The following is a 25,849-nucleotide window of genomic DNA, read 5'->3' as shown; positions in this document are numbered from 1 at the left end:
CTGTGAATTTTCATCCATGATGGCATTTGCAGTCAGGTAGCAGGCAGAACCTGATGTTATGACCTGATAAGCCAACATTGCGATGTGGCCTGTTGAGATTGCAGTCACACAGGGGCCACATACATATCCAATTTACTTCCTCAAATGAATGAGGCTTAGATTGGAATTGAAAAAATGTGGTTCCGTTCTACTTTTTGCTGCCTAGACTGCCACAAAAAAAAAACAATCTAATTTCTTGTGTGGGCTGAAAACGGCCTTAAATGTATTGAGCTTCATAATATATCAGGTCACTCACATAGGACACTCAGAGCTGGTGTCTTTTCCATGATTGCAGCTTAACCTGCAGATTCTATAAAATAATGGCTATTTGTCATTTGACTGGTTCACTTGTTGGCAACTATTTGGTAGCCCATGAACCATGTTACTGTTCAGCAAACGTGACGTCCATTGGCCCAACTCTCAGTCTATCCAGCTCTCGTCTATCCCTGCTCTAGGTCCACCTGGCTCAAGATGCTGTCATCACAATGCTCTTATCTGCCCTGTGTCTGTGTTATGACTGTTGTAATGTTGTTGATTTTCAAAGGAGCTGGAAGCTATTCGTGATGCCCTGACCCCTACCCTGGCTTGTGCTGCTGCTAAGATCGGAGACATTGAAGCTCTGGATGCCATTAGGGAAATGGTTAGTGATGACATTTTTAGTTTGAAATGGTTAGTGATACTTTAGTTTGAAATGGTTAGTGATACTTTAGTTTGAAATGGTTAGTGATACTTTAGTTTGAAATGGTTAGTGATACTCTAGTTTAAAATGGTTAGTGATACTTTAGTTTGAAATGGTTAGTGATACTTTAGTTTGAAAATAAATGGTTAGTGATACTTTAGTTTGAAATGGTTAGTGATACTTTAGTTTGAAATGGTTAGTGATACTTTAGTTTAAAATGGTTAGTGATACTTTAGTTTGAAATGGTAAGTGATACTTTAGTTTGCACTGCTAGAAATCAGGAATTGGGATCAGATAACAAAACAGCAGCTGAAGCACGTATGAATAGTAATATGATGATGTTCCCAGAGCAGTATTTCTTATGCAGTGCAACCGAGAAAGATTCATAGTCATGTTATATGGTTACTTCATGTATCAGTTAGACCACTTCCTTTTCTTTTTCTATTGAGGGCGTGCCAATGTAAACCTAAAACCATTTAGGATAATCACAACTTGTTGAAGTTTTTGTTGTTTGTTATTAAACTTATGTATACTTGTGCATATCGTTTGTTTAATAGAATGGCCGATTTTTAACAAACTGTCCCATAACTGACAAAGCTACGCTAGCGCAGCACGTGAATCGTTAACTAGTTTGAACCAGAGATAACTTGCCTAAGCCTAGCATAACATCAGTGGTGAAAGTAAGCAGGTACTGTGAATAATGAGTATGTCTTTTATCATGTAGGCTTAGTTGATTGGTTTAGCAAAGGAAAATTCCAACCTAACAAGAGTATGGCAGAAAGCTAATGAACGTAGCGTTCACTGTGTGGTCTGCCACACAGCTTAATCCACCGGAGATATTTGGGCCGGTCTTGTTTCGTTTAGGAAATGAGATACTAAATCTGTTTGGTCGTGAGTGAGTGAGCCTCGCGAGCATGCAGACACACGGTGATAACGTCTAGTAAACAGACTTGGAGCGACTGGCAGACCCAAGCTGGTGAAAGCTTCCATAATCAGCTGGATATAAAAGTATAGCACATTAAGTTATAATAGCAAAAGAAACTAGAATGCGTTTCGTGAACAAACTGCGAGAGTGTGCTTGCTCTGTTGCGGCCATGACAGAGAGAACAAGTGCCTTGGAATTAGTCTCTTCCCCTCCTAGTCTCCTAGAAGAGTGAAGAAAGTAAAGAAGAGTGGAAGAAGGAAAGAAGAAAAGAAAGAAGAGTGGAAGAAAGAAAGAAGAGTGGAAAGAGTGAACAAGAGTGGCTCTGGATAAAGACAGTAAAGAGAGAGTGAAGAGGGAAAATATTGAAAGAAGGAGAAAAAAAAGTGAAGCAGAGAGATGGAGTGTGAGAGAAAGTAGAGTGAGAGGGATAGAGAGAAAGAAGGAGAGAGAGAAAAAGTAGAGTATTTGCAGGGCTCTACGCTAAGGTTTTTCCCAAGGAGCACATTTGCTCCTAAATGAAAACATTTAGAAGCACACAAAGAAATTTAGGAGCACAGCAGGTTTTTTTTACGCGGAAGCAAAGCATGTCATACTCATTTGCGACCTATAGTTACAAACATTGTATTTTCCAACGTTTAACCCCATTCATGTTCAGTTATTCCAAAGCAATTTAGCTGGTAAATTGATCAAATTACTGCATTTGTTCATACAACGCTTTGGTTGACCTCTTATTAATTGTTATTAGTAGTATCTTACATAGCCAGCTTTACTTAAATTTTATTGTAAGATATAGCTTGTTTGACTTAATGCAGTTAGAGTTAGACTGTAGGTCTAGTATCTAACGTAAGCAACACTTTTACTGTATAGCTAGAGAGCACGTGTATCACATTGGTTTATAGTCTGTCAAATTAGTTCTAGTTATTGGTGTTCGTTGGCATAAAAAGTTAGTCTTCTCTTATAAGCCTATAGTACATCTGATTAGAGCTAGCAACCATGAAAAACCTCTTCTGAAACTAAGAAGGATAACTATGACTAAATGTGACTAAAACTAATATACATTTTTGTCTTAAGACTGAATCTAAAATAGCTGCCAAAATTAATACATCTCAGTGTTCATTTTGGCAGCTATTATAGATTCAGCAGCTATTTCAGATTCAGTGCATATTAGTTTTAGTCACATTTAGTCATAGTTCCTTGTCGTAGTAACCTACGACAGTACAGATGGGACGTGACATCGTCACGGCTCCAATTCGAATACACTATTCATTCACGCTGGAAGGCTGAAATATGTCAATCATCTCCTGAGCCCGCCCCTCAGGAGCGCATATAAAAGGCAGCGCTTGACATATGATCACCCTCTTTTCCAATTTCGACGTTAGGTATCCGTACCTAACCTCACTCTTCGTTACGCTCGAAAATTTTGCTACTTGCTAATTTATCCTCGTGTGCTTAAAACTCTTTGTAGCCGGTGAGTTGGGTTCCCCTTTCACTAGCTCTGGGTGCAACGAGTTTATTGGCTTGTTTTATTCTGCTATTCTGTCGAGTCGCTGTATTGTAACGTGTTACTAGCCAGTCGCTGACTAGCTTGCTAATCACCTGCTAAGTGCTTGTTACTTTACTTCACTCGCACTAATTTCTGTTTTCTACAGTTATGTCCTCCAAACAGGTGTACCCGGACTGCGGGCACGCCAGAGAGAAGGGGGACCGTCACCGCATGTGCCTTCGCTGCCTGGGCAAGGACCACGCAGCTGCTGCCCTTGGTGAAGACGACCCCGCATGTGATCTCTGTGCCAAAATGGATTTGGCCAGAGTCAGGAAGCGCCATGCGTTCTGGCAACACAGCGGCTCTGGTGTGAGTACTCCAGCGCCGACTGGGGGGGCTCCCCCACTCGGCCCTCGTGCTCCGTCGGCTTCCAGCAGCGTAGTGTGTGGCAACCGCCCTCGTGCCGTTGCCTCATCCGCTAGCCCTTCCCACTCGCCCATACCTCCCCTCGCCCCACTGGTGGCCGAGGACCGCGAGGCGGTGGAACTGCCCTCCTGCTTCGAGGAGTTGCCTGCCCTCGAGCTGGATTTCGGACTGGACACCGAGAGCCAGCCCGAACTCGAGGAGCTCTCGGATGAGAGCGAGGAGATGGACGTGGCCGAGCAGCTGCCCGTCACCTCCAGGACCCTGGGCCAACAACTGCACGAGGTGGCGCTGAGGGCTGCGACCTACCTCGGTCTCCCTCTCCCGTCACCTCCCGTCGTGCAGCCTTCCCTGCTGGACGGCGAGTTCTACGGCGGCCCTCCAGCCTCAGCTCCCAGCCCCCTCCCCTTCTTCGCGGAGGTGCACAGGGAGCACACAGCGACCTGGGCCACACCCTATTCTGGACGGGCTCCGGTCCCAGGCTTCGCCGCCTACCTCCACCTCGACCAGGCAAAGGAGAGCGGCTACCTCTCCGTCCCTCAGGTAGAAGACGCGGTGGCTGCATACCTCTCGCCCTCTGCTCCTACAGCGCGTCTCGGCCAGAAGCCCACCCTGCCGTCCCGGGTTTCCCGTCACCAGGCTTCGTTGGCTGAGAAGGCGTACCTGGCGGCTGGGCAAGCCGCCTGCTCCACCAACACCTCTGCTCTCCTGCAGCGCTATCAAGCAAGGCTGCTTACTGAGCTAGCCGCGTCGTTGGGAGGCGAACACCAGGTGGTATCTGAGCTGCGCCGGGCTACTGACCTCTCTCTCCGCCTTACCCGCTGCACAGCGCAGGCACACGGGAGAGTCATGGGCGCCTCTGTCGCGACTCTTCGCTCGCTCTGGCTGTCTCTGGCGAGGCTCAGCGACAAAGAAAAGGCTCCTCTCCTAGACTCGCCACTCACCACCGACGGGATCTTCGGTGAGTCCGTGGAAACGATGGCCGCCCAGTTTGAGGCAGAAAAGAAGAGCAGCGAGGCTTTCCGAGCTTGGATGCCACGCTCTACCTCTGACCAACGCTCTTCTGATCAGGCGACACCAGCCACGGGGTCCAAGCGCAGCGGCTTCCGCTCACCAGCGCCTCCGCCAGCTAAGGTGCAGGCTCGCCGTGGATGGCACAGACACCCCTTCCGTCTCCCGGAGCAGCCCGACTCGCATCAGCCTGCTCCTCGCCAGACGCAGAGCGCACCCCACGCCCCACACCAGAACGCTGCCAAGCGTGGGAAAGGTCGCGGATTCTCTCCAGCCTCCTGATCCAAGGCTGAAGAAGAGGAGAGGTGGAATCCTCACCACCAGGGAAATTGATAGTTTTCAGCTGACGTCAGAATGACCAGCTGAAGGGCAAAACAGACGTTCCACAGCTGTTTAACACGGGAGTTAATACAGGAACACCCACCTTTCAAGCTCTTTCAATATTAGTTAGAAAAATGCCAGAGAGTTGTTGCTCGGTTGGCTGATTAAATCGGTGAGGAGACAAGCCCAGAGTTAGTTTTTATCGCATTTAAAACCCGCGACCGCTCCTGCCAGCTGATTAAAAAAAAAAGTTTATTTCGCCGTGGCTGCCAGCTGATTGTACGTAGACACGTCCTTCTGGTTAAACTTTTCTCGGACACATAGTAAAGTAGCCTTACTTTTGGAGATGGAAATAAAAGCAGTCACCCTGTTCTGGTTGCCTAATTTATCATAATAACTGCCTAAAATCGGAATAAATCAAGTTATAAAGACAAAACAAAGCATGAACACGATTCAAATTGGATTACCCAGCTGCTGATCTACCTCAAAGCAAGTAGGCTAGGTAGTGTATTTTGTCATTCAACTAGTAATACTACAATGGCAGTAGAAAATATATGGGAAGATCAAAGTTGTCATTCGCTAGACAAGGTTTTCGTGCTTGTTTAAACCAGAGAATTGTGTCAAATAATAAAGAACATCGTTGGGTAGGCTAACGGCTGCTAGCTTACAGCAGGTACCTCGCTAGCTGGGACCTAGCTATTAAATGGCACTCATTTGCTCTGATTATGAAGACGTGTTTTCGTTTTTACCTTCCACACACATCGTTGTGAACCCAACCACTTCTGAACATTAAATAACTATCTGTGCTTTTGTAGGCTTTCAGTTTTTAAGATGTGTACGGGGACGGATTTTCTATTAGATAGATGTAAATATCTCCACACTGGAGTTCAGACAGGGACTTTGAGGAGGTTAACGAAATAAAAATGTCACGACACCTGCAGTAAATGTATCACAAGTTCCTGATTTGTTTTCCCTTCTGAATATTTCTGTCTGGCTATAGTGGTATGGTCTGTGGTTGATGGCAATCGTATTTGAGTAGGCACTGCTCGAAGATTTCCACTGTTTCTCACTGTTTCGCTGTTCTTTTTGCCCGTCAGCTAACAATTGTAGTGACGTCACTGAAAACTATCAATTGGCCCGATACTCGCATGCAAAACTCATGCCAGCTACGGTTTGTCATGTTACACCAACACAAAATATCTCTGTCCCAACTGTCCCTTTAGGCACAGCGCTTCGACATGTAAATGTAACTCCTCCCGCAGTGTCCCCACTGCACATCACACATTTTTTATTCAAACTGAGGGGGCAACCCCAGATCTCGTCCCCCTCCTCAGTCGGAGCGGGCACAGATCTAGACTTAATCAGATTGAATATGAGCGAGCTAGTGCTCGACCTATTGTTTTCGCTCTCGGTCCAACCTGCACGGTTGTGTGGAGAGCTGGCGCGCATGCGCAGTGTCACCCTGGGTTCTAAAAACCATTTCGGTGGGTTATACCATAGACATGAATACGTACCTATACATGTCTATGGGTTATACGCTCCAGTTTGCCCGCCCCCCCTCCCCAAGGTTCAGGGGCGTAGTTCAAACGATAGTGCCACGGCATCAAGCGGTCTTCCTACAGGAGGAAATAGACTCCCTCCTGAGAAAAGGAGCTATTCAGTCTGTTCCGCTCGGAGACGAGAACAGGGGGTTTTCAGTCGCTATTTTCTAGTTCCAAAAAAGGACGGAAAATATCGACCGATCTTAGACCTCCGTATTCTGAACAAAGCTCTCATGACGATGAAATTCAGAATGCTGACCCCTCGTCTATTGATTCAGTACATAAGATCAGGAGATTGGTTCACCTCCATCGATCTAAAAGACGCATACTTCCATATCCCGATCCACCCCAGACACCGACAGTTTCTGAGGTTTGCGTTCGGAGGGAAGGCATATCAGTTCTGCGCGCTGCCTTTCGGTCTAGCTCTGGCACCAAGGGTATTCACGAAATGCGTAGAAGCAGCCATCGCCCCTTTGCGGAGACAAGGCTTGCGTATTCACAATTACTTAGACGACTGGCTCATTTGCTCAAAGTCAAAGAAGCGGCGTTGCAGGAGTGCCATCTAGTGGTGTTGCACCTACATCGTCTGGGCTTCGTGGTGAACAGAGACAAAAGCGTCTTAATTCCCAGTCAATCCGCTCTCTCCCTAAGCATGGATTTAAACTCCACCTCTATGACGTTTGGTTTATCTCAGGGAAGAATAGAGGCAATCAGGTCGTGTGTGAGTCAGTTCAAACTGAAAAAGAAAGTCTCATCCCTTCTTTGCCAAAGACTAATGGGGATGATGGCTTCGGCCGCTATAGCGTTACCTCTCGGAATGCTACACGCACGGCCCTTCCAATCGTGGTACCTCTCTCTGAAACTCAGTTCCGCCAGGAACAGTTACGAGAGAGTGACAGTAGATGCCAGGTGCCTGAAAGCACTGGCGATCTGGAGAACGCCACACTTCCTCACGGCGGCAGCGCCAATGGGCATAGTGACACGTCGCTTAGTGATAACCACAGACGCTTCCACGACAGGGTGGGGAGCGATCTGCGAGGGGAAATCAGTGAACGACCTCTGGTCTGCGACGGAGGCCGAGTCACACATAAATGTCTTAGAACTCAAGACGATTTTCCTGGCGCTGCAGCACTTTCTGCCCATGTTAAACGGTCAGCACGTACTAGTCAGGACAGACAACACGTCAGCGATCGCCTATATCAAGTGATCTAACGGGTCTGGCTGCGTTTTCACAGGGCTCAGGTGGACCTGTTTGCCAACAGGGAAAACACCTCCTGCCCTCTCTGGTTCTCGCTGGGGGGAGACAACCCCCCATTAGGTGTGGACGCGCTGGGCCACCAATGGCCGAACAGGCGTCTTTACGTTTTTTCCCCCAATCCCTCTCCTTCAGCAGGTGCTGAGCAGGATAATGGACGAGGGCAGAGAATTCATATTAGTAGCTCCCCATTGGCCCAATCGACCATGGTGCGCAGATCTCTATACGCTGAAGTGGCGCAGGTTTGATCAATGGTATGTCGCGCGTCAGTACGACTCCATCAACTGCGCTTTGAGCGTCTTTTTAGAATTCCTGCAGCATTTATTTGACGAGGGGAAGGCTGCTTCCACTCTCAAAGTTTACCTGGCGGCTATTTCAGCCTGTCATGCAGGCATCAATGGTAAAACCCCAGGTAATCACCCTTTAACGTCACGCTTTATGGCTGGCGTTAGGCGTCTCAGAGTGCCTGATAGGCACTTGGTGCCCTCATGGGATCTACTGGTGGTTTTACGCGCTCTTACAGGGCCTCCGTTCGAGCCCCTTGAGGAGGTAGACATGAAATTTGTCTCTTTTAAAACTGCGCTTTTACTGGCCCTTGTGTCAGCCAAGCGCGTGGGCGATTTGCGCGCTCTGTCAGTCAGCGCATCTTGCCTTCAGTTCGCGATCGCTGGTGATGAAGTGGTTATGCGACCTAATGCTGCCTACACACCCAAGGTGGTTTCAACTCCTTTTCGCAACCAAGTAATTGAATTGGCAGTGTTTTCGCCTCCTCCTTTCGCTTCAGCGGATGAGGAGCGCCTGAATAAACTATGCCCAGTGCGCGCTCTCCGATGTTATACGGAGCGCACGAGTGCTTTCAGAAAAACTGTCCAGCTGTTTGTCTGCTTTGGCGCACAGGCAAGGGGCAGACCTCTTTCAAAACCGAGCCTTTCCCGTTGGATAGTGGAGGCTATCGTTTTGTCTTATAAGAGTTTATCCTTAGAACCCCCAGTGAAGTTGCGTGCGCACTCCACTCGGGGAGTTGCTTCCTCCTGGGCCTTGTTGAAAGGCGTCTCATTTGAGGACATATGTAGGGCTGCGAGTTGGAATTCTCGCCACACCTTCATAAGATTCTATATGTTAGATGTGTCGACCCCCTCCTTCTTGCAGGGGGTCTTGCACGCTGAAAATTCAATAGCCCCACAGAGCCTGTGAATGGTTTCTTAAATATGAACGGGTGTCAGTCCTTTTTCATGGTTAAATGCTGACATTCCGGTATATGGGGATATCGTGTAGACATACGATTGGAAATCGTTGTAGTCTACATGGAATGGTTATTAAAAATATATACTACGTGTTCATTAGCTTTTATGGTCAAACGCAGATGAACCGTTAACCACCAGATGCCGTGTGTGCCTCTTGGGAGGTCAGAAATACGAGGAGCTGGTCAAGGCTGATTGACACTGTATTTTTCACGCGTGAAGGGATACGGTCCCATCTGTACTGTCGTAGGTTACTACGACAAGGAACGTCTCGGTTACTTACGTAACCTCGGTTCCTTTAGTCGGAACCGTAGACAGTACAAAGTTTGCGTGTACAGTGTCCATTCTTCTTGGAGTGGGTGTTTTCTTATGTTACGCTCAAAATTGTCCAAGAGGGTGATCATATGTCAAGCGCTGCCTTTTATATGCGCTCCTGAGGGGCGGGCTCAGGAGATGATTGACATATTTCAGCCTTCCGGCGTGAATGAATAGTGTATTCGAATTGGAGCCGTGACGATGTCACGTCCCATCTGTACTGTCTACGGTTCCGACTAAAGGAACCGAGGTTACGTAAGTAACCGAGACGTTATCCTTCTTAGTTTCAGTCTAGTTTTCGAAAACTGAGCACACTACAACAGCTACGCTGTGTCCAGGTACATCCTCAAACGTTTTTCAGTTAACCTAATGATTCAAGGTCTCTCAGGAATCATTACTCCCAGGACACGGGTTAATGTTAACTCACGCTATCGGCCACAAGTTAACCATTCTTTCAGTATAAGCAACTTTTGCATAGCCCCGCACAGCTAGGATAGCTCACGTTACCGTAGTAGGAATACAAGCCTTAGCTCACTATATCCACACAACTAAATTCATGAATTACTTCACAGGTTTACTTAACAACTTGAATTAAGGAAAATGATCCCCCGTTACGGCTAGCTGAAACTGCCAGTGGATACTCCCGTTACGTAGTGTTAGTTAGCCTTTAGCCCCGTACTCAGATGTTACAGCTGCTTAACACAGCTAGGATAGCTCTGCTTAACACAGCTAGGATAGCTAACGTTACCGTGGTGGGAATACAAGCCTTAGCTCACTATATCCACACAACTAAATTCATGAATTACTTCAAAGGTTTACTTCACAACTTGAATTAAGGAAAATGGCGTCTCCAACGTTAACGTAACGTTAATTTATATGTTATAAACACGGCTAACACTATCAGTTTCCATTAAAATTTCAGTCAGTACACTGAAAATGCTGCCATTCAGCTCACCTTAACGAAGTGGAAATACGGTAGCTAGGTTAGAAACTGTAGTTAGTGTGCTTGCCCGAAGGGAAGCACAGTATTGTTATCGTCAAGTTTTCTTTATTTATTTATTTATTCTCCCCGTTTTTCTTGCAGCTAACTACTCCTCGCCCGATTGAGCTAGAGACGCCATTCAAACACCAAAACGTCCGGCCCGATCCGGTGCAGGTTGCTATGACTTTTCGTGGCGGTACCCCTTGCCACTCCTTTTTTATTCCTCTTTTTCATCCCCTTTTTCTCTCATTGACTAACATGGTGGAAGGTTGAGCCATTGTGACGTCACACGCTCTAGCCAACTGAAATTAGATCAGTTGAGATAGAAGAAGGCGAAGCTCTCTTAAATGCCATAAGTGGTTAGATAGAGTGCAAAATATTAAAACGAATGTAGTGGCAAGTGGCAACAGTTTCAGGTACAGTTTATAGCTACACCCGCTCTAACAGTGTTAACCAGTATGTGAGTAACGTGGGTTTTATTAAGGCATAGCGTGTGTAATGTGTAGCTATTTCATTCCGTTTGTTAACCTTTCCGGCTGTCTGTATACCAGCAGCAGAGCGGAGTATTTTACTCCCATGCCATCTCGGAATGAAATAGCTACACAATACACACGCTATGCTTTAATAAAACTCACCTTTTACGAGACACCAACAGAGGCACAACCGACAAGTCTTACCATTGACGTTCGTTCTGAAACTACAGCCATCCAGGTTAATCCAAGTTGTTGTGGAGAACGACAGTTGCATCAATCATATTTCATTAAAACTTCACACTTCTTACATTGGACATATCCACCAGCCTAATTAGAATCTGCATTGTCTACTGAGCAGAAATATCTCCATACAGTAGATTTCCCTTCGTTTAGTATCATTTTAAACTTTCCAGATGACTGTATTGTCCCCGCTCGTCAAGTGATACGTGTCCAGAAACAAGGCTCCTTCGACTGGATAGCCAGAGCTAGCATAACTGCCATTGAAATCCAATGGTAATGCTACCTAGCTAGGTATGCTAATTGTCGGTATCCATCGTTAACTCGTTAATCGTTAACCATCATGTCACTGGCTTTAATTTAAGAATGGCATGTTAGTAGTACATTTAATATCAGTACACTTGATTCATTACTTCTGATGTGTTACTTATATATGTTACTTATTAGCAGCTAGCTACCTAGCTAGCCACAGTGTTCCGATGTGTTTTCAGTTAGCGTTAGCGGCAAGCTAGCTGCTGTAATAGTTGAGTTGAGCTTCAGTTAAGACGCTGCGTACCGTACTTCATCATCACATTCGATTATTTATTACAAACAAATTCGAATTCAGCTGTAGGCATGAGATCTGTATCTTGGAGACTAATTGCATCCACAATTTAAGTACTGCAAGCTAGACTACTATGCAGTTGACACAACACAGGAGGTCCCTGGGCCTGAGAAGGGAAGGGAAGGAGTTTAATGTAGCTATAATATGGAATTTTAAATGTGCCTAAAACTAGACTAAATTGTAATGAGTTTTCGAAAACTACACTGAAACTAAGAAGGATAACTATGACTAAATGTGACTAAAACTGTTGTAATGTTTAAGATAGTAGTTCTCTGTTGTACCACCAGGCGGGGCTCTACTATAAAGTGACACTGGCATTATGCATTTCCTTTGTTCTGTGAATGCACGAGTAAAAAGACCTGTGGATACTCTGTATGGCGACACTTCTAAGATTCTACATAAAGCTACATGTTGATACATCGTTCTCCGTTGTCCGTGTCTTTGGTCAGGTTACTACATAATATGGAATTTTAAATGTGCCTAAAACTAGACTAAATTGTAATGAGTTTTCGAAAACTAGACTGAAACTAAGAAGGATAACTATGACTAAATGTGACTAAAACTAATATGCATTTTTGTCTTAAGACTGAATCTAAAAATAGCTGCCAAAATGAACACTGAGATAGGGGACCCCTTAATCTGCAATTCATGGTTGCTAGCTCTAATCAGATGTACTACCTAGGCTTAAGACTAACTTTTTATGCCAACGAACACCAATAACTAGAACTAATTTGACAGACTATAAACCAATGTGATACACGTGCTCTCTATCTATACAGTAAAAGTGTTGCTTACGTTTGATACTAGACCTACAGTCTAACTCTAACTGCATTAAGTCTAACATAAAGGCCTATCTTACAATAAACTTTAAGTAAAGCTGGCTATGTAACCGCATTCTTTCCAATATTGTTGCAGAGATGTTACCTTTTACCAAGATAGCAATTTCAACAATTAACTTAGCTCAGTAAGTCAGTATAACGAAACTCTGAGATGCCCTCATATGTCTAAACGTCAGTGGAGCCAAAAAATAATGGTTGAGCTTGGTTTCTTTCTAAAATATATTGGAAGAAGGCCCCAATACACTGATTGAGTAGATGTAAATACATGTTAATTCATAGGCACTTGTTCTCTCTGTCACAGAGCAAGCACACTCTCGCAGTTCGTTCACGAAACGCATTCTAGTTACTCTTATTCTTTCTCAAAGTTGAATTGAGAGGGACAGAGAAATACGGTTCCTCTTATTCTTTTTCAAAGTTGAATTGAGAGGGACAGAGAAAATGCGGTTCCTTGGATTGGCGGAGGTGTCAGTGAGAAGCACAGGTGCAAGCCAGTTTAATGAGCCTATTATGATGTCATAATGCACAGAGTTCTGCCATGCAAGTCTATGGAGAAAAAAGGGGATGAAAAAGAGGAATAAAAAAGGAGTGGCAAGGAGTAACGCCACGAAAAGTCATAGCAACCTGCACCGGATCGGGCCGGACGTTTTGGTGTTTGAATGGCGTCTCTAGCTCAATCGGGCGAGGAGTAGTTAGCTGCAAGAAAAACGGGGAGAATAAATAAAGAAAACTTGACGATAACAATACTGTGCTTCCCTTCGGGCAAGCACACTAACTAAATGGTTAAATCATCACAAATTAATTATAGATGTCATGGCTCTCTTTTATCATGCTGGTTCATTGATCCTGTGGGTATGCTACCCTACTCAGTATAGCTCCGCCAGCTATAACTAGCTAGTGAACTCTAGCCTACAACGTTTACCTACTCACTTGAGCTGCAAATCCCTATCATGCTACAGTACAATTGGCACCTACCTATGTTATTTTTGTGCCATATTTTAACTCTAAATTTGATCATTTCTCTTCCTAAAACCCACTAGAGGACACTATTTTAACCCTTCAGGGACAGAGGCCTGTTTGACTTTTTTAGGAAGTCTAACATGCCTTGATGTTTTTGTATATTTCCCCTAGCTATAAGTATTGATGCACAAGTGGCTTATATGATTATGTTAAAGAGGACATCAGCAATAACAACATTAGAGTAAAAGGAATGTAGTACAATCAAATTGTATTTAAATCAAATGTTAAATCACCCTTACAAATACCTTTATTCAGAGGTGCTCAGAATTTGTACAAAAAAACATTGTAAAGATTTCGAGCTAAGACCTTTGAACTCTAAAACTTGTAAACATAGGTGTTGGCTATACATATGTGAGTTTAGCATTCAGAAACTGTGTGTGGTTTTACTACTACATATTTATAATAGCAGAGTAACCTGTTTCTCTCCCAAATGTGTCTCCCTACAAATGCATATTGATGAGTTACCTGGCAGACCTCAGACAAAGACAATGGCCATTGCATAATGGCCCTGGAATGTCTTTGTGGCTCACTTCCCCCAAAGGTTTTCACGCCACACCATGGCCCAATGGAGATCACTGAATCACCATTACTTATCATATGAATGGATGTCATTTGCTAATGGGTGGGTCCTTAGGAGCAGAAAACTCACTGACAGACTGAAAAGTGCATCAGCTCAGCTATATTCTTCTTACAAAGTACTTATTTATATTTTATTTTCGAACTTAATATATTTTCAAAGAAAAGGGTCCAAGGTTCATGTGGGTTGTCTTTATATGTCTGTAGGACAAAAACTTGCGGAGTTTTTACAATGTGAATATCCCACCGGTGGGTCCCTGTCCCAGAATGGTTAAAGGATATTTTCCGAAAAAATCTTATGGGGGAGCATGCCCCCAGACCCCCCTACTTTTGCTGGGTCACAGGAAACATTATAGGTTTTATCTACAGTGCCACTTGAAAGTATGTGAACCCCTTGAGCAATTAAGAGTTTTCTGTTGTTTTACCGTGATTTTTCATTATTTTCATCACCAATTTTCCATAGATGAAATGTCAGGTTTATGTTTATCATTTGCATGTACTTGTTTAGAGGGAATTTTTTGAGTAGCCAAAAAAACTAAATGAAACATGGAATTAGTCCATTTCAAAAGTAAGTGAACCCCCAGCTGAATTGGTAAAGAGTTTCGGACCTCTCTGGCAGCATCTGGGGTAAATGTACATGGGTCTACAATCAGATGGAAATTGACTAGACATGACATTCATGATCGGGTTGCTAGAAGGAAGCCTCTGCTCTCAAAAAAGAACAAAACTGCCCGTTTCAACTTTGCCAGAGAGCACTTGGATAAACCAAAGGCCTTCTGGAAGTCCCTTCTTTGGACAGTCCGAGATAGAATTATTTGGTCACGATCAAAACCAACAATTTTCGTCTGATTGTAGACCCATGTACATTTACCCCAGATGCTGCCAGAGAGGTCCGAAACTCTTTAGAGGTGATGTGTGGGTTGACTTTTACCTGATTTATTCTTCTTCTGGTGCTTCTTGGTGATGGTCTTGATCGGCGTTCACCTCAAGGCAGAGATGCGGCCATTTTGAATGCCCTCCATTTCTAAATGATTTGTCTTGGATGGATGGATGGAGCTGGAATCTTTTGGAGATGGTCTTATAGCTTTTCCAAGACTGATGGGCTGTCAGTACCTTCTTCCTGATGTTCTCGGATATCTCGTTTCCTCTCTGCATTGTTGATCTGTGTGGGTACACCTTGGCACTACAGTAGTTTGGTTGGTTTCCTCTCTCTTTTAATCTGTTTTGCCCAAACCTTTTCCTAAGGATGTCTCAGTTGATCAGTTTGCTTAATTGACTAATTAAGCACCCAAATCAGTTTCACCGAATCTGTTACCTGCTTGACTTTACCAATTCAGCTGGGGGTTCACTTACTTTGGAAATGGACTAATTCCATGTTACATGTAGTTTTTTGGCTATTCAAACAATTCCCTCCAAACAAGTAAATGCAAATGATAAACAAAAACCTGACATTTCATCTATGGAAAATTGGTGATGAAAATAATGAAAAATCATGGTAAAACAACAGAAAACTCTTAAGTGCTCAAGGAGTTCACATACTTTAAAGTGGCACTGTATATGCAGAGGCTATTAAATTGAAAAGCCTTGGTAAGCTATGTGCGCCAACTTTTGTATGAGGTAGAACCCTGGATACAATACAGCCCATTGCCTATCCTCTCATGATACCTCGTATCAGTGTTGTATCTACCCCATGCACGTCGTTTGGCCATTTTTGTTGAACCTACATTACCACAAACCTCATAAAACAACTGAAAAATCACGGTCTCTTATGCTATCCTATGGAGCTGTAAACTCACGATGTCCGAGTGCAGCTGTTACTAAACTGCCATTGGCCCGTCTGCGTTCGAAAGGCGGGGCTTAGCGATAAGTCAATTCCCTCTGCACACTCCTTAGTATTTCTCTGACCCCCTGAAGGCTCTCTTTCTGTCACTGGTGATCCAGGGCTTATTGTGGAAGCATAGTACTGTCACCTTACCTATTTGTGTGTAAAGAATGCTGATATGAAATATTAAAGTTCACATATAAACCGTATTATGATTCGTACCTTGCGATAGCAACGCGCCAATAGGATTGGCCTTTCTTAATTTGTTTAAATGCTGTTACCAATGTTGACCAGTGACTAGCGGTGAGGTTTCGTGGCTGCTGAGGCACTGAGGCCGGCGCTTGGTTCTGCGTTGGTGTAAAATGTACTCATAGCAATTCATGCTCCCTAAAAGGTTGTGCGTGTTGCCAAGCAATTCACCGTCAGAACAATAGGTAGAGTAAAGTTTAATTCACGTTAATGTTTTGTATATGAGCCTGTCATTTGCTCGGCAGATAGAAAACCGTTTCCCTAACAGAAAGTCTGAAGAAAGTCTGAAGCTTAAAGTTCCCCCTTTTTCTAGACTTGCGCCATTTTACGGAAACCTATTGTTCTAGCGGTGAATTTCTTGCGCTTACACGTTGCGTCTGAAACATATATCATAAAGCATATATCGGCCTTAAATCGGTCATATAACAATGTAATGTTAGCGAATGAGGGGTGAGAAGCTCCCCTTGCTTATATTTAGTCTCCGCTGTTCGTCCAAAGCAAAATATATTCTTGGGGTTGCAAATAGCAATTTGGCTTTGAATGTGAGTAGTCGATCGAGTTATCTTCTGTCCCGTATTTTGAAACAAACATTTTAGCTTCAGCATTGGTCTCCCATTATTTATCACTTCACATTTCACACTTTTAACACCTCACTCAAGTCATGCCACGTACCAGCCTGTTTTAAGACCTCAACCATCATCCCTGTCCCCAAAAAAACAAAGGTCACAGGACTTAATGACTACAGACCCGTAGCTCTGACCTCTGTTGTGATGAAGTCATTCGAGCCGCTTGTGTTGCGGCATCTCAAAACCATCACTGACCCTCTACTGGATCCCCTGCAGTTTGATGCAGTAAATATGGCCCTTCACTCCATCCTCCAGCACCTGGACACCTCAGGAACATATGCCAGGATCCTGTTTGTGGACTTTAGCTCTGCCTTTGATGCCATCATCCCGGCTCTGCTACAGGACAAGCTTCTCCGGCTGAGTGTGCCTGACTCCATCTGCAGGTGACCGGAGGCAGCACGTGCGGCTGGGAAAACATGTCTCTGACCCCCGAACCATCAGCACCGGTTCCCCTCAAGGCTGCGTTCTTTCCCCTCTAATTTTCTCCCTGTACACCAACAGCTGCACCTCCAGTCACCAGTCCGTCAAGCTCCTCAAGTTCGCGGACGACACCACCCTCATTGGGCTCATCTCTGGTGGGGATGAGTCTGCCTACAGGTGGGAGATTGACCATCTGGTGACCTGGTGTGGACAGAACAATCTGGAGCTCAATGTGCTGAAAACAGTGGAGATGATAGTGGATTTCAGGAAGAACCCAGCCTCACCCACCCCCATCACCCTGAGACGCGCCAGTTGACAGTGTTGAGTCCATCCGCTTCCTGGGCACCATCATCTCCTAGGACCTCAAGTGGGAGCTTAACATCATCTCCCTCACCAAAAAGGCACATCAGAGGAGGTACTTCCTGCGGCAGCTGAAAGAAATTCAACCTGCCAAAGGCAATGATGTTGAACTTTTACACCTCCATCATTGAGTCCATCCTCACGTCCTCCATCACCATCTGGTACGCTGCTGCCACTGCCAAGGACAAAGGCAGACTGCAGCGTGTCATTCGTTCAGCGGAGAAGGTTATTGGCTGCAATTTGCCATCTCTCCTGGACCTGTATGGATCCAGGACCCTGAGGCGTGCGAGGAAGATTATGGCCGACCCCTCCCACCCTGGTCACAAACTCTTTGTGACCCTCCCCTCCGGCAGAAGGCTGCGGTCCATCAAGACCAAAACCTCACGCCACCAGAGCAGCTTCTTTCCGTCTGCGGCTGGCCTCATCAACAAGGCCCTGGATCCCAGCCCCCCAACACGGACTAATCCTGAACTCTGTATTGCACACTAGTCCTGCATTTTCCATTTAATATATTATGTAAATTTTTAAATATATTCTAGATTAAGTTTTACCTATAACTAATAGCTTAATATGTGTATAATAACTAATATTTGTATAGTTTATTGTGTATGTTTATTGTTTGCACCAACGTCCCACAAAAAAAATCCTGGTAGGTGAAAACCTACTTGGCAGTAAAAACCTTTCTGATTCTGATTTCGATTTCGATTGAAAGTCCAGTTTTCAAGCTCTCGCACGCCCCCTTCATTGGCAGAGATACTGTTTGCCTCTCCTCTGCTCTTTCACTGCGGTTTTATGTCAGATCAGCAAGTGTAAATAGCTTCTTCACAGACGTAAATACATGACCTATTCTATGGATAGAAAGGGCAAATAATAAAAGTGTCTACAAATATTACAGTGGTAACAGACAATGAGAAAGCAAAAGGCATGCACTTAACCCAGTTTGTGAGGGATTGCGCAATCTAAATGAGACGCAGCTCGTCGCTGCCTCACCTCGTGTGTCTCCTCTCTGTTTCACCACGGCATGCGCAAATTCAGCGATTTTTATAAAAATGCTTAAAATAATTTGAATCCTACAGAAATTACATTTATAGCACAGATCAGTAGATAAATATTAGTATTTATTTTATGTTGACTAATGTTCAGTGCTTGTTGACCACCATCTGACGGTAATGTTTTTGTTAATTCAGTAGGCTATTATTTCATGTGTTTGGGTAATAAAACACTTCTTTGTGTATGTCTGTGTATAATTGTGCACAACAGTACAGGGAAAAGAGGAAATTATGAACTAAAAATACTGCAGTTATTTTGCAGAAAAACATATCCTAATATGACCTAGATTGCATCTCAGAGCACATGAAGTCTTTGGCTTTTGGGGGACTTGGAGTTAGGCTTTTAATGAGAGTGATTCAAAAATATTTCAATCGTGTGTGTGTGTGTTTGTGTTTGTGTTTGTGTTTGTGTTTGTGTGTGTGTGTGTGTGTGTGTGTGTGTGTGTGTGTGTGTGTGTGTGTGTGTGTTTCAGGGCAGCAGCATGAGCATGGGGGACTATGATGGCCGCACACCACTACACATTGCTTCCTGTGAGGGTCATCTACAAGTAGTGCAGTATCTTCTTGGCCATGGCGCTACAGTCTATGCCAAGGATCGTTATGGTGATACACCATTGCGCAATGCTGTGCGCTTCAGGTGATACTGGTGTGTGTGTGTGTGTGTGTGTGTGTGTGAGACCTGTTGTTTTGGTCTTCATACTATGTGTCCGAGAGCGGGCAAGAGAAGAGTGCTCAGAGTGAGGGGAGAGAAGAGAGGACTTCAGGTAGTCTGTGACTGGGGTCTTGTCCCCAGATAAGGGGGGTGACATCAGGCTGAAGTTACAGTGATTGATTGGAGGAGAGGCTTTGACCAGTTACCCAAGTTTTTGATTAAACCATGTGTTACTTAATGACTTAATCACACCATGAACGAATTCTAGGTGTACCAACAAGTGTAACAAGTGCACTCTCTGCAGCTCTCTGCTCCATTCAGTCCCTGTAAATAGTCCATGGCCATACCCCCAGGTTAAATTGATCAAAAAAATGCACAATATCAGGAGATTCAATATACAATACATTAATGTATATTCTAAAACCATCTCCATAATTAAAGGTGTTCCAAAGGGTACTGGGACATTTACGGATACATGCTAAATTTCGTGAAATTCATCCATATGTGGTGCTGCAACTGACAAATTTCAATATCTATAGAACGGCTCAAACCAAAGCTTTGAAACGTGGTATGTTTCTACATGATGTCCTCAAGTTGTCCTATTCAACAGTAATTTAGTTTAAGAAACGTTAATTCCCAATAGATTGGAGCTCACAATGGCACACAGAAAACTTACCCTTCAATCTGCAGGGGATTTGTGTGGCAAAATGTACTGGATACCCATGGCTGCCTGAATCAAATTCAAGTCGCTAATGTTTGTAGAGTTGTTTAACTGAATTCAAAGTGGATGTAAATTTAAGACAACCTGGGCAAACATCTGCTAACTCAGCAATTACCGTGCAACAATATACAGGTGCATCTCAATATATTAGAATATCATCGAAAAGTTGATTTATTTCAGTAATTCTATTCAAAATGTGAAACTCATATTTTATATAGATTCATTTCACACAGACTGATATATTTCAAGTGATTATTTCTTTTAAATTTGATGATTATAACTGACAGCTTATGAAAACCCAAAATTCAGTATCTCAGAAAATTAGAATATTACTGTAGACCGATAGAAAAAAGGATTTTTAACACAGAAATATTGGACTACTGAAAAGTATGAACATGTACAGCACTCAATACTTGGTTGGGGCTCCTTTTGCATGAATTGCTGCAGCAATGCGGCATGGCATGAGGGCAATCAGTCTGTGGCACTGCTGAGGTGTTATGGAAGACCAGGTTGCTCTGATAGTGGCCTTCAGCTCTTCTGTGTGTTTGGGTCTGTTGTCTCGCATCTTCCTTTTCACAATACCCTATAGAATCTCTATGGGTTTTAGGTCAGGCGAGTTTGCTGGCCAATCAAGCACAGGGATACCATGGTCCTTAAACCAGGTACTGGTACCTTTGGAAGTGTGTGCAGGTGCCAAGTCCTGATGGAAAATGAAATCTGCATCTCCATAAAGCTGGTCAGCAGAGAGAAGCACAAAGTGCTCTAGAACTTTCTGGTAGATGGCTGCGCTGACCTTGGACCACACAGTGGACTAACACCAGCAGATGACATGGCACCCCAAACCATCACTGACTGTGGACACTTTACACTGGACCTCAAGCAACTTGGATTCTGTTCCTCTCCTCTCTTCCTCCAGACTCCGGGACCTTGATTTCCAAATTAAATGCAAAATTTACTTTCATCTGAAAAGAGAACTTTGGACCACTGAGCAACAGTGCAGTCCTTTTTGTCCTTAGCCCAGGTGAGACGCCTCTGACGTTGTCTCTGGTTCAAGAGTGGCTTGACACAGGAATGCGACAGTTGAAGTCCATGTTCTGGATACGTCTGTGCGTGTAGGCTCTTGAAGCACTGACTCCAGCTGCAGTCCACTCCTTGTGAATCTCCCTTGAATGGGCTTTGTTTCACAATCCTCTCAAAAATGTCGTTATCCCTGTTGCTTGTGCACCTTTTTCTACCAAATTGTTTCCTTCCATTCAACTTCCCATTAATGTGCTTGGATACAGCACTCTGTGAACAGCATGCTTCTTTAGCAATGACCTTTTGTGTCTTACCCTTCTTGTGCAGGGTGTCAATGATCGTCTTCTGGACAACTGTCAAGTCAGCATTCTTCCCCATGATTGTGTAGCCTACTGAACTAGACTGAGAGACCATTTAAAGGCTCAGGAAGCCTTTGCCGTTGTTTTGAGTTAATTAGCTGATTAGAGTGTGACACCAATGGTCATCAATATGGAACTTTTTCACAATATTCTAATTTTCTGAGATACTGAATTTTGGGTTTTCATTAGCTGGCATTTATAATAATGAAAATTAAAAGAAATAAACACTTTAAATAGATCAGTCTGTGTGTAAACAATCTATATAATATATGAGTTTCACTTTTTGAATAGAATTACTGAAATAAATCAACTTTTCGATGATATTCTAATTTATTGAGATGCACCTGTACATCCCAAGACAGCATCCAACACTGGAACAGCCAAGAGTAAATGTTCTTATTTAGCACCTGCCAGTCATCATTTGAGTGATACCCTATGATGAAGTTGATCAAGATCACATAGCATTCTGTCAAATATACAATTGTATGGGCAGCACATTGCAAAAGGTTACATTTGTGTTCTATTCGACTTGGTAGCCCCACCCACCGCTACTGGTAATGGAGTGCTGATCAAAATAATGCTAACACTGATGCTAATGCTATCCCCCTGAATTGAAATCATCATACCCCTGGTTTAAATGATGTACTATAACCCATGATTTAAATTATTTAGACCCTTGGACCCATTTGTACTCCTTTAGTTTGACAATTGCTCACACAAACCTGTACTTGATCAATTAAAGCCACCCAAGATTGTTTGTTATGAAGCTTTTAAACACTGGTTTACTTATTCATTTCACTGCAAGGCATTTGGCCAACCTTTCTCTACGGAGAACAATACTCTTCAGTATCCCATAAGGTTCCGAACTAGGCGCTCCTCTCTTGTATGCCTCCTCTGGGTCCTATCGTCGAGGACATAGGATTTATTTCCATTGATGCTGTTACATGTATTAGGATGAACAGTAGGTAAGGTCAGTGTGATACCTGCATGAATGAACCTGAGATTAAAAGGAAGAAAAAAACAAGAATTTAGACCAAACTATTCTGAATTCAGGTTTGCATTGCAACTAAGTTGACTAATGCAAGGAAATTCAAAGTAACAGATTCTACAGTTAATCCAAAATAAAGCAGCTCCTGTTTTTCTTCCCCTTTGTGCCTATTGTTATTATTTTTGTTGTTCTCTGTTTGGCATTATTACAAAATATGAGAAGAGTGGTATTATAATGCCAAATCCTGTTTCATTCATTTTGGTCTCCAACCTTCTTTATGGCTTGCCCTCTGTCTTCTGTTCTTTAGACATAAAGATGTTGTGAAACTTTTGAGGAAAACTGGTGCACATCTATCCCAGAATGAGCTTGAGGATGCAGGAACAGAGCTGTGCAGGTTTGGGAAACATCCAGACATCACATACATAAACCAGTCACACACACACAGACTTCAGTGTGGCCAGTGATCCCATACATCCAGACATCACATACATACACCATTCACACACCCCAGACTTCAATCTGTTCTGTGATACCATAGCAACGATTTCAGAAAAGAGCCATACATCTTATAAAAGACGCTGTTCTATATGTGAGAAAAATCCATCAGTTGAATGAACCTACAAGTCACAGTATGAAAGTCTGCTGCTGTAAAATACAAACAAACCTTGTTTTGGACAGTTTCTATTGATATTGTCTTTGCCGATGCTAACATGTAGGTTTGTGTTTCTTTCACCTTAGTCTTGCAGCAAGCTCAGACATTGAGGGTCTAGAGATCTGGGCCCTGGCTGGGGCGGACCTAAACATCCCACGCTATGACGGACAGATACCGATTGATGTGGTAAGCTTATTTGAAGTGTTCTGGCACAAACAAGCATACATATACTTATGGAATGGTATGGTACCTTGAAAGTACCATGCTTTTTATCTCATGAGATAATAAGTATGTGACTACATGTGACATCGCTTGTGGAAGTAAAACTTACCAGTCAAACTCGGTCATTATTTATTCATTTTACTGAATTCACAATTTGGATTTATCTCTGGATGCATTTCATCCAAAACCTGCTGATATTTTGAGTGGCCCTGTGTGGGGTGTTTCAGAAGTAAATTTTTCAAAGATTTTTGACCATTATCGAAATCTGTAAGTACATTTTGTGTAATATTTAGTATGATCTGTTCTGTCAATCTGTTTTTTCCCATTTGATATACAAGCTAGGGTGACATCAGCTAGGATGACACAGTGGCACAGTTACCAGTAATGACAATGGACTACAAAGGATAAAGTTGTACTTGTTGAAGTTGTACTTGTTGAAGTTTGACTAATACAGTAGTCTAGAACAGTAATATGTTTTTTTTAAAACATGAACTTTTCACCAGTTTCTGAAAAAAAAGTGATTCTCTACTTTAGTTTGTGATGCATTTTGAAGAGTGGATAGAAATGGACATAACATTCTGGTTCCTTCCCCTTTGGTCAGGCTTTGTCAGCTGGAAATCAAGAGGTGATCGATTTTTTTCAGCAGATTGATTACTTAAAAACTCAGGTAAGCCAGACAGACATTGTCTAAAAACATAACACATCTCCTAGCCGAGACATTTAATTAATTCATTCATTCATTAATAAAACTAAATAAATGAAATATAAACTTATTTTATGACACTATCAGTGCATTGGCTATAGTTTGTGGTGAAATTAATCTTTTTTCTGACAGAAAGACCCAACTTTAAACACAGTATTACATATTATTGTACCATTATTACAAAATAATAATTCAAAATAATGCTCACTCACAGTTCCTTTTTCCCCTCAGGAATCTTCCCCTCAGGATAAGGAGTTCCTTGAGTTCACTGCCCGTTCAGAGTCATAAGGACCGCTCCGCTCCGAAGCCCAACTGTCTTCCTCCCCTCTGGATTGCCAGGACTGTCAGTTAACTAAAGAATCCGCTTCCAGCCAGACAGCCTGACGTCATCTCCAATAAATAATGTTATATGATTTAAACAGTGAATATGTTTGAACAACCAGCATGTATCTATATATTCAACCATGGCTGGGTTTGTCACGCACAATTCGAAATCTGTCATAATTTGTATGATTGTCTTTGTATTGATAACAGTTATTGGTTAGGTAGCAATAGACTGTTACATCCGTGATGTCATTCTCAGGTAAACTGGACACAAGCATTATGTTTCTACCTAAAGTATATCCCCACTGATCAATGTAGAGGTAATTCAGTATTAAGGCTATTATCACAGTTTTTGGAAATCAACACTTGTCTACAGGAGTTCTTCACCTAATGTGACTTCTATCCGTCCACTGCATAAAGCACCCCGTCCCTCTGTATGAAGGTTCCTATGCTGTGTGTTAGAATCTTCTGTGTGTCTGCATATAGCAGCCCATCCCAAGGTTCCTATGCTGTGTCTCTGCATATTGCACCCCGTCCCTCTGTAGGAAGGTTCCTATGCTGTGTGTCTGCATAAAGCTGTCCGTCCCTATGTATGAATGCTCCTTTGCTGTGTGTGAGCATCTTCTGTGTGTCTGCATATTGCACCCCGTCCCAAGGTTCCTATGCTGTATGCCTGCATATTGCACCAAGTATTTTTGGTATGTTGACTATTTCTTGATATCTCAATGTGCTGGTTTTGTTTTTTTGGTGATTTGTCAGTATCATGACCATTCAGAGTTTGTGAAAGAAACAGTTGTATTCAATATAAGACTAATAAAGCATTATTCATTTGCAAATGCTTGGAATGTGATCTGTCAGCAACGAAATGCTTGTGGTATTGCACAGTGCATGAATCTTTAAAAAGCAAATTCTGATGCTTTATGAATTGGATAGATATGATGGCCAGTAATCTAAATTCCCTAGCAGGAATTTGGAAAAGGTAGGTAATTGTCTATCTTAAATATATAGTAATTAAAAATAATATATGCCAGTACATTGCCTTTACCACAATAAAGTGTTAAATTTGCATAAGGTAGGAGTCTATAAGTAATTCTCCTTTTGTTCAGCAAACGTGTTAGAAGCCCAGCGTGGAAATCACTCCACTGAATTTCCCACAGAACTATTAGTCAAAAAGAAAACGGACCAGAGCTTCAAACGGACCTCGGCAACAGAAATGCCAGATTATACTTGAGATCGAATAAATGGTGCCTTGCATTGATCAAGTTGTTAAACTTACCGTAAACAGCCTAGTAATACACCCAATAATGCCCTGCACTTTTAACGTAAACATCTTAGTAGTACACTCACTAATACCCTGCACTTTTACCCTAAACATCCTAGTAATACACTCACTAATACCCTGCACTTTTACTGTAAACATCCAAGTAATACACTCACTAATACCCTGCACTTTTACCGTAAAATTCCTAGTAATACACTCACTAATACCATGCACTTTTACCGTAAACATCTTAGTAATGCACTCACTAATACCCTGCACTTTTACCCTAAACATCCTAGTAATACACTCACTAATACCCTGCTCTTTTACCGTAAACATCCAAGTAATACACTCACTAATACCCTGCACTTTTACCGTAAAATTCCTAGTAATACACTCACTAATACCATGCACTTTTACCGTAAACATCCTAGTAATACAATCACTTATACCCTGCACTTTT

At 43.1% G+C, this 25,849-nt stretch overlaps 1 protein-coding gene across 1 annotated transcript in view; it reads left to right on the top strand.

The window, feature by feature from the left end:
* aspg (asparaginase homolog) overlaps window positions 1-24,961 on the top strand; it is a 77,525-nt gene extending 52,564 nt beyond the window's left edge. Inside the window, exons 11-16 of the mRNA XM_080854989.1 lie at window positions 584-679; window positions 18,961-19,124; window positions 22,532-22,618; window positions 22,963-23,062; window positions 23,700-23,765; window positions 24,033-24,961. Coding sequence (XP_080711115.1) covers window positions 584-679; window positions 18,961-19,124; window positions 22,532-22,618; window positions 22,963-23,062; window positions 23,700-23,765; window positions 24,033-24,089 — 570 coding nt within the window. The 3' untranslated portion in view covers window positions 24,090-24,961. The remainder of the gene's footprint in view (window positions 1-583; window positions 680-18,960; window positions 19,125-22,531; window positions 22,619-22,962; window positions 23,063-23,699; window positions 23,766-24,032) is intronic.
* Window positions 24,962-25,849: the final 888 nt, after the last annotated feature.

This window comes from Sprattus sprattus, assembly GCF_963457725.1.
Source record: "Sprattus sprattus genome assembly, chromosome: 1".
Lineage (NCBI taxonomy): Eukaryota > Metazoa > Chordata > Actinopteri > Clupeiformes > Clupeidae > Sprattus > Sprattus sprattus.
This window is presented reverse-complemented; position numbering and strand designations above follow the sequence as displayed.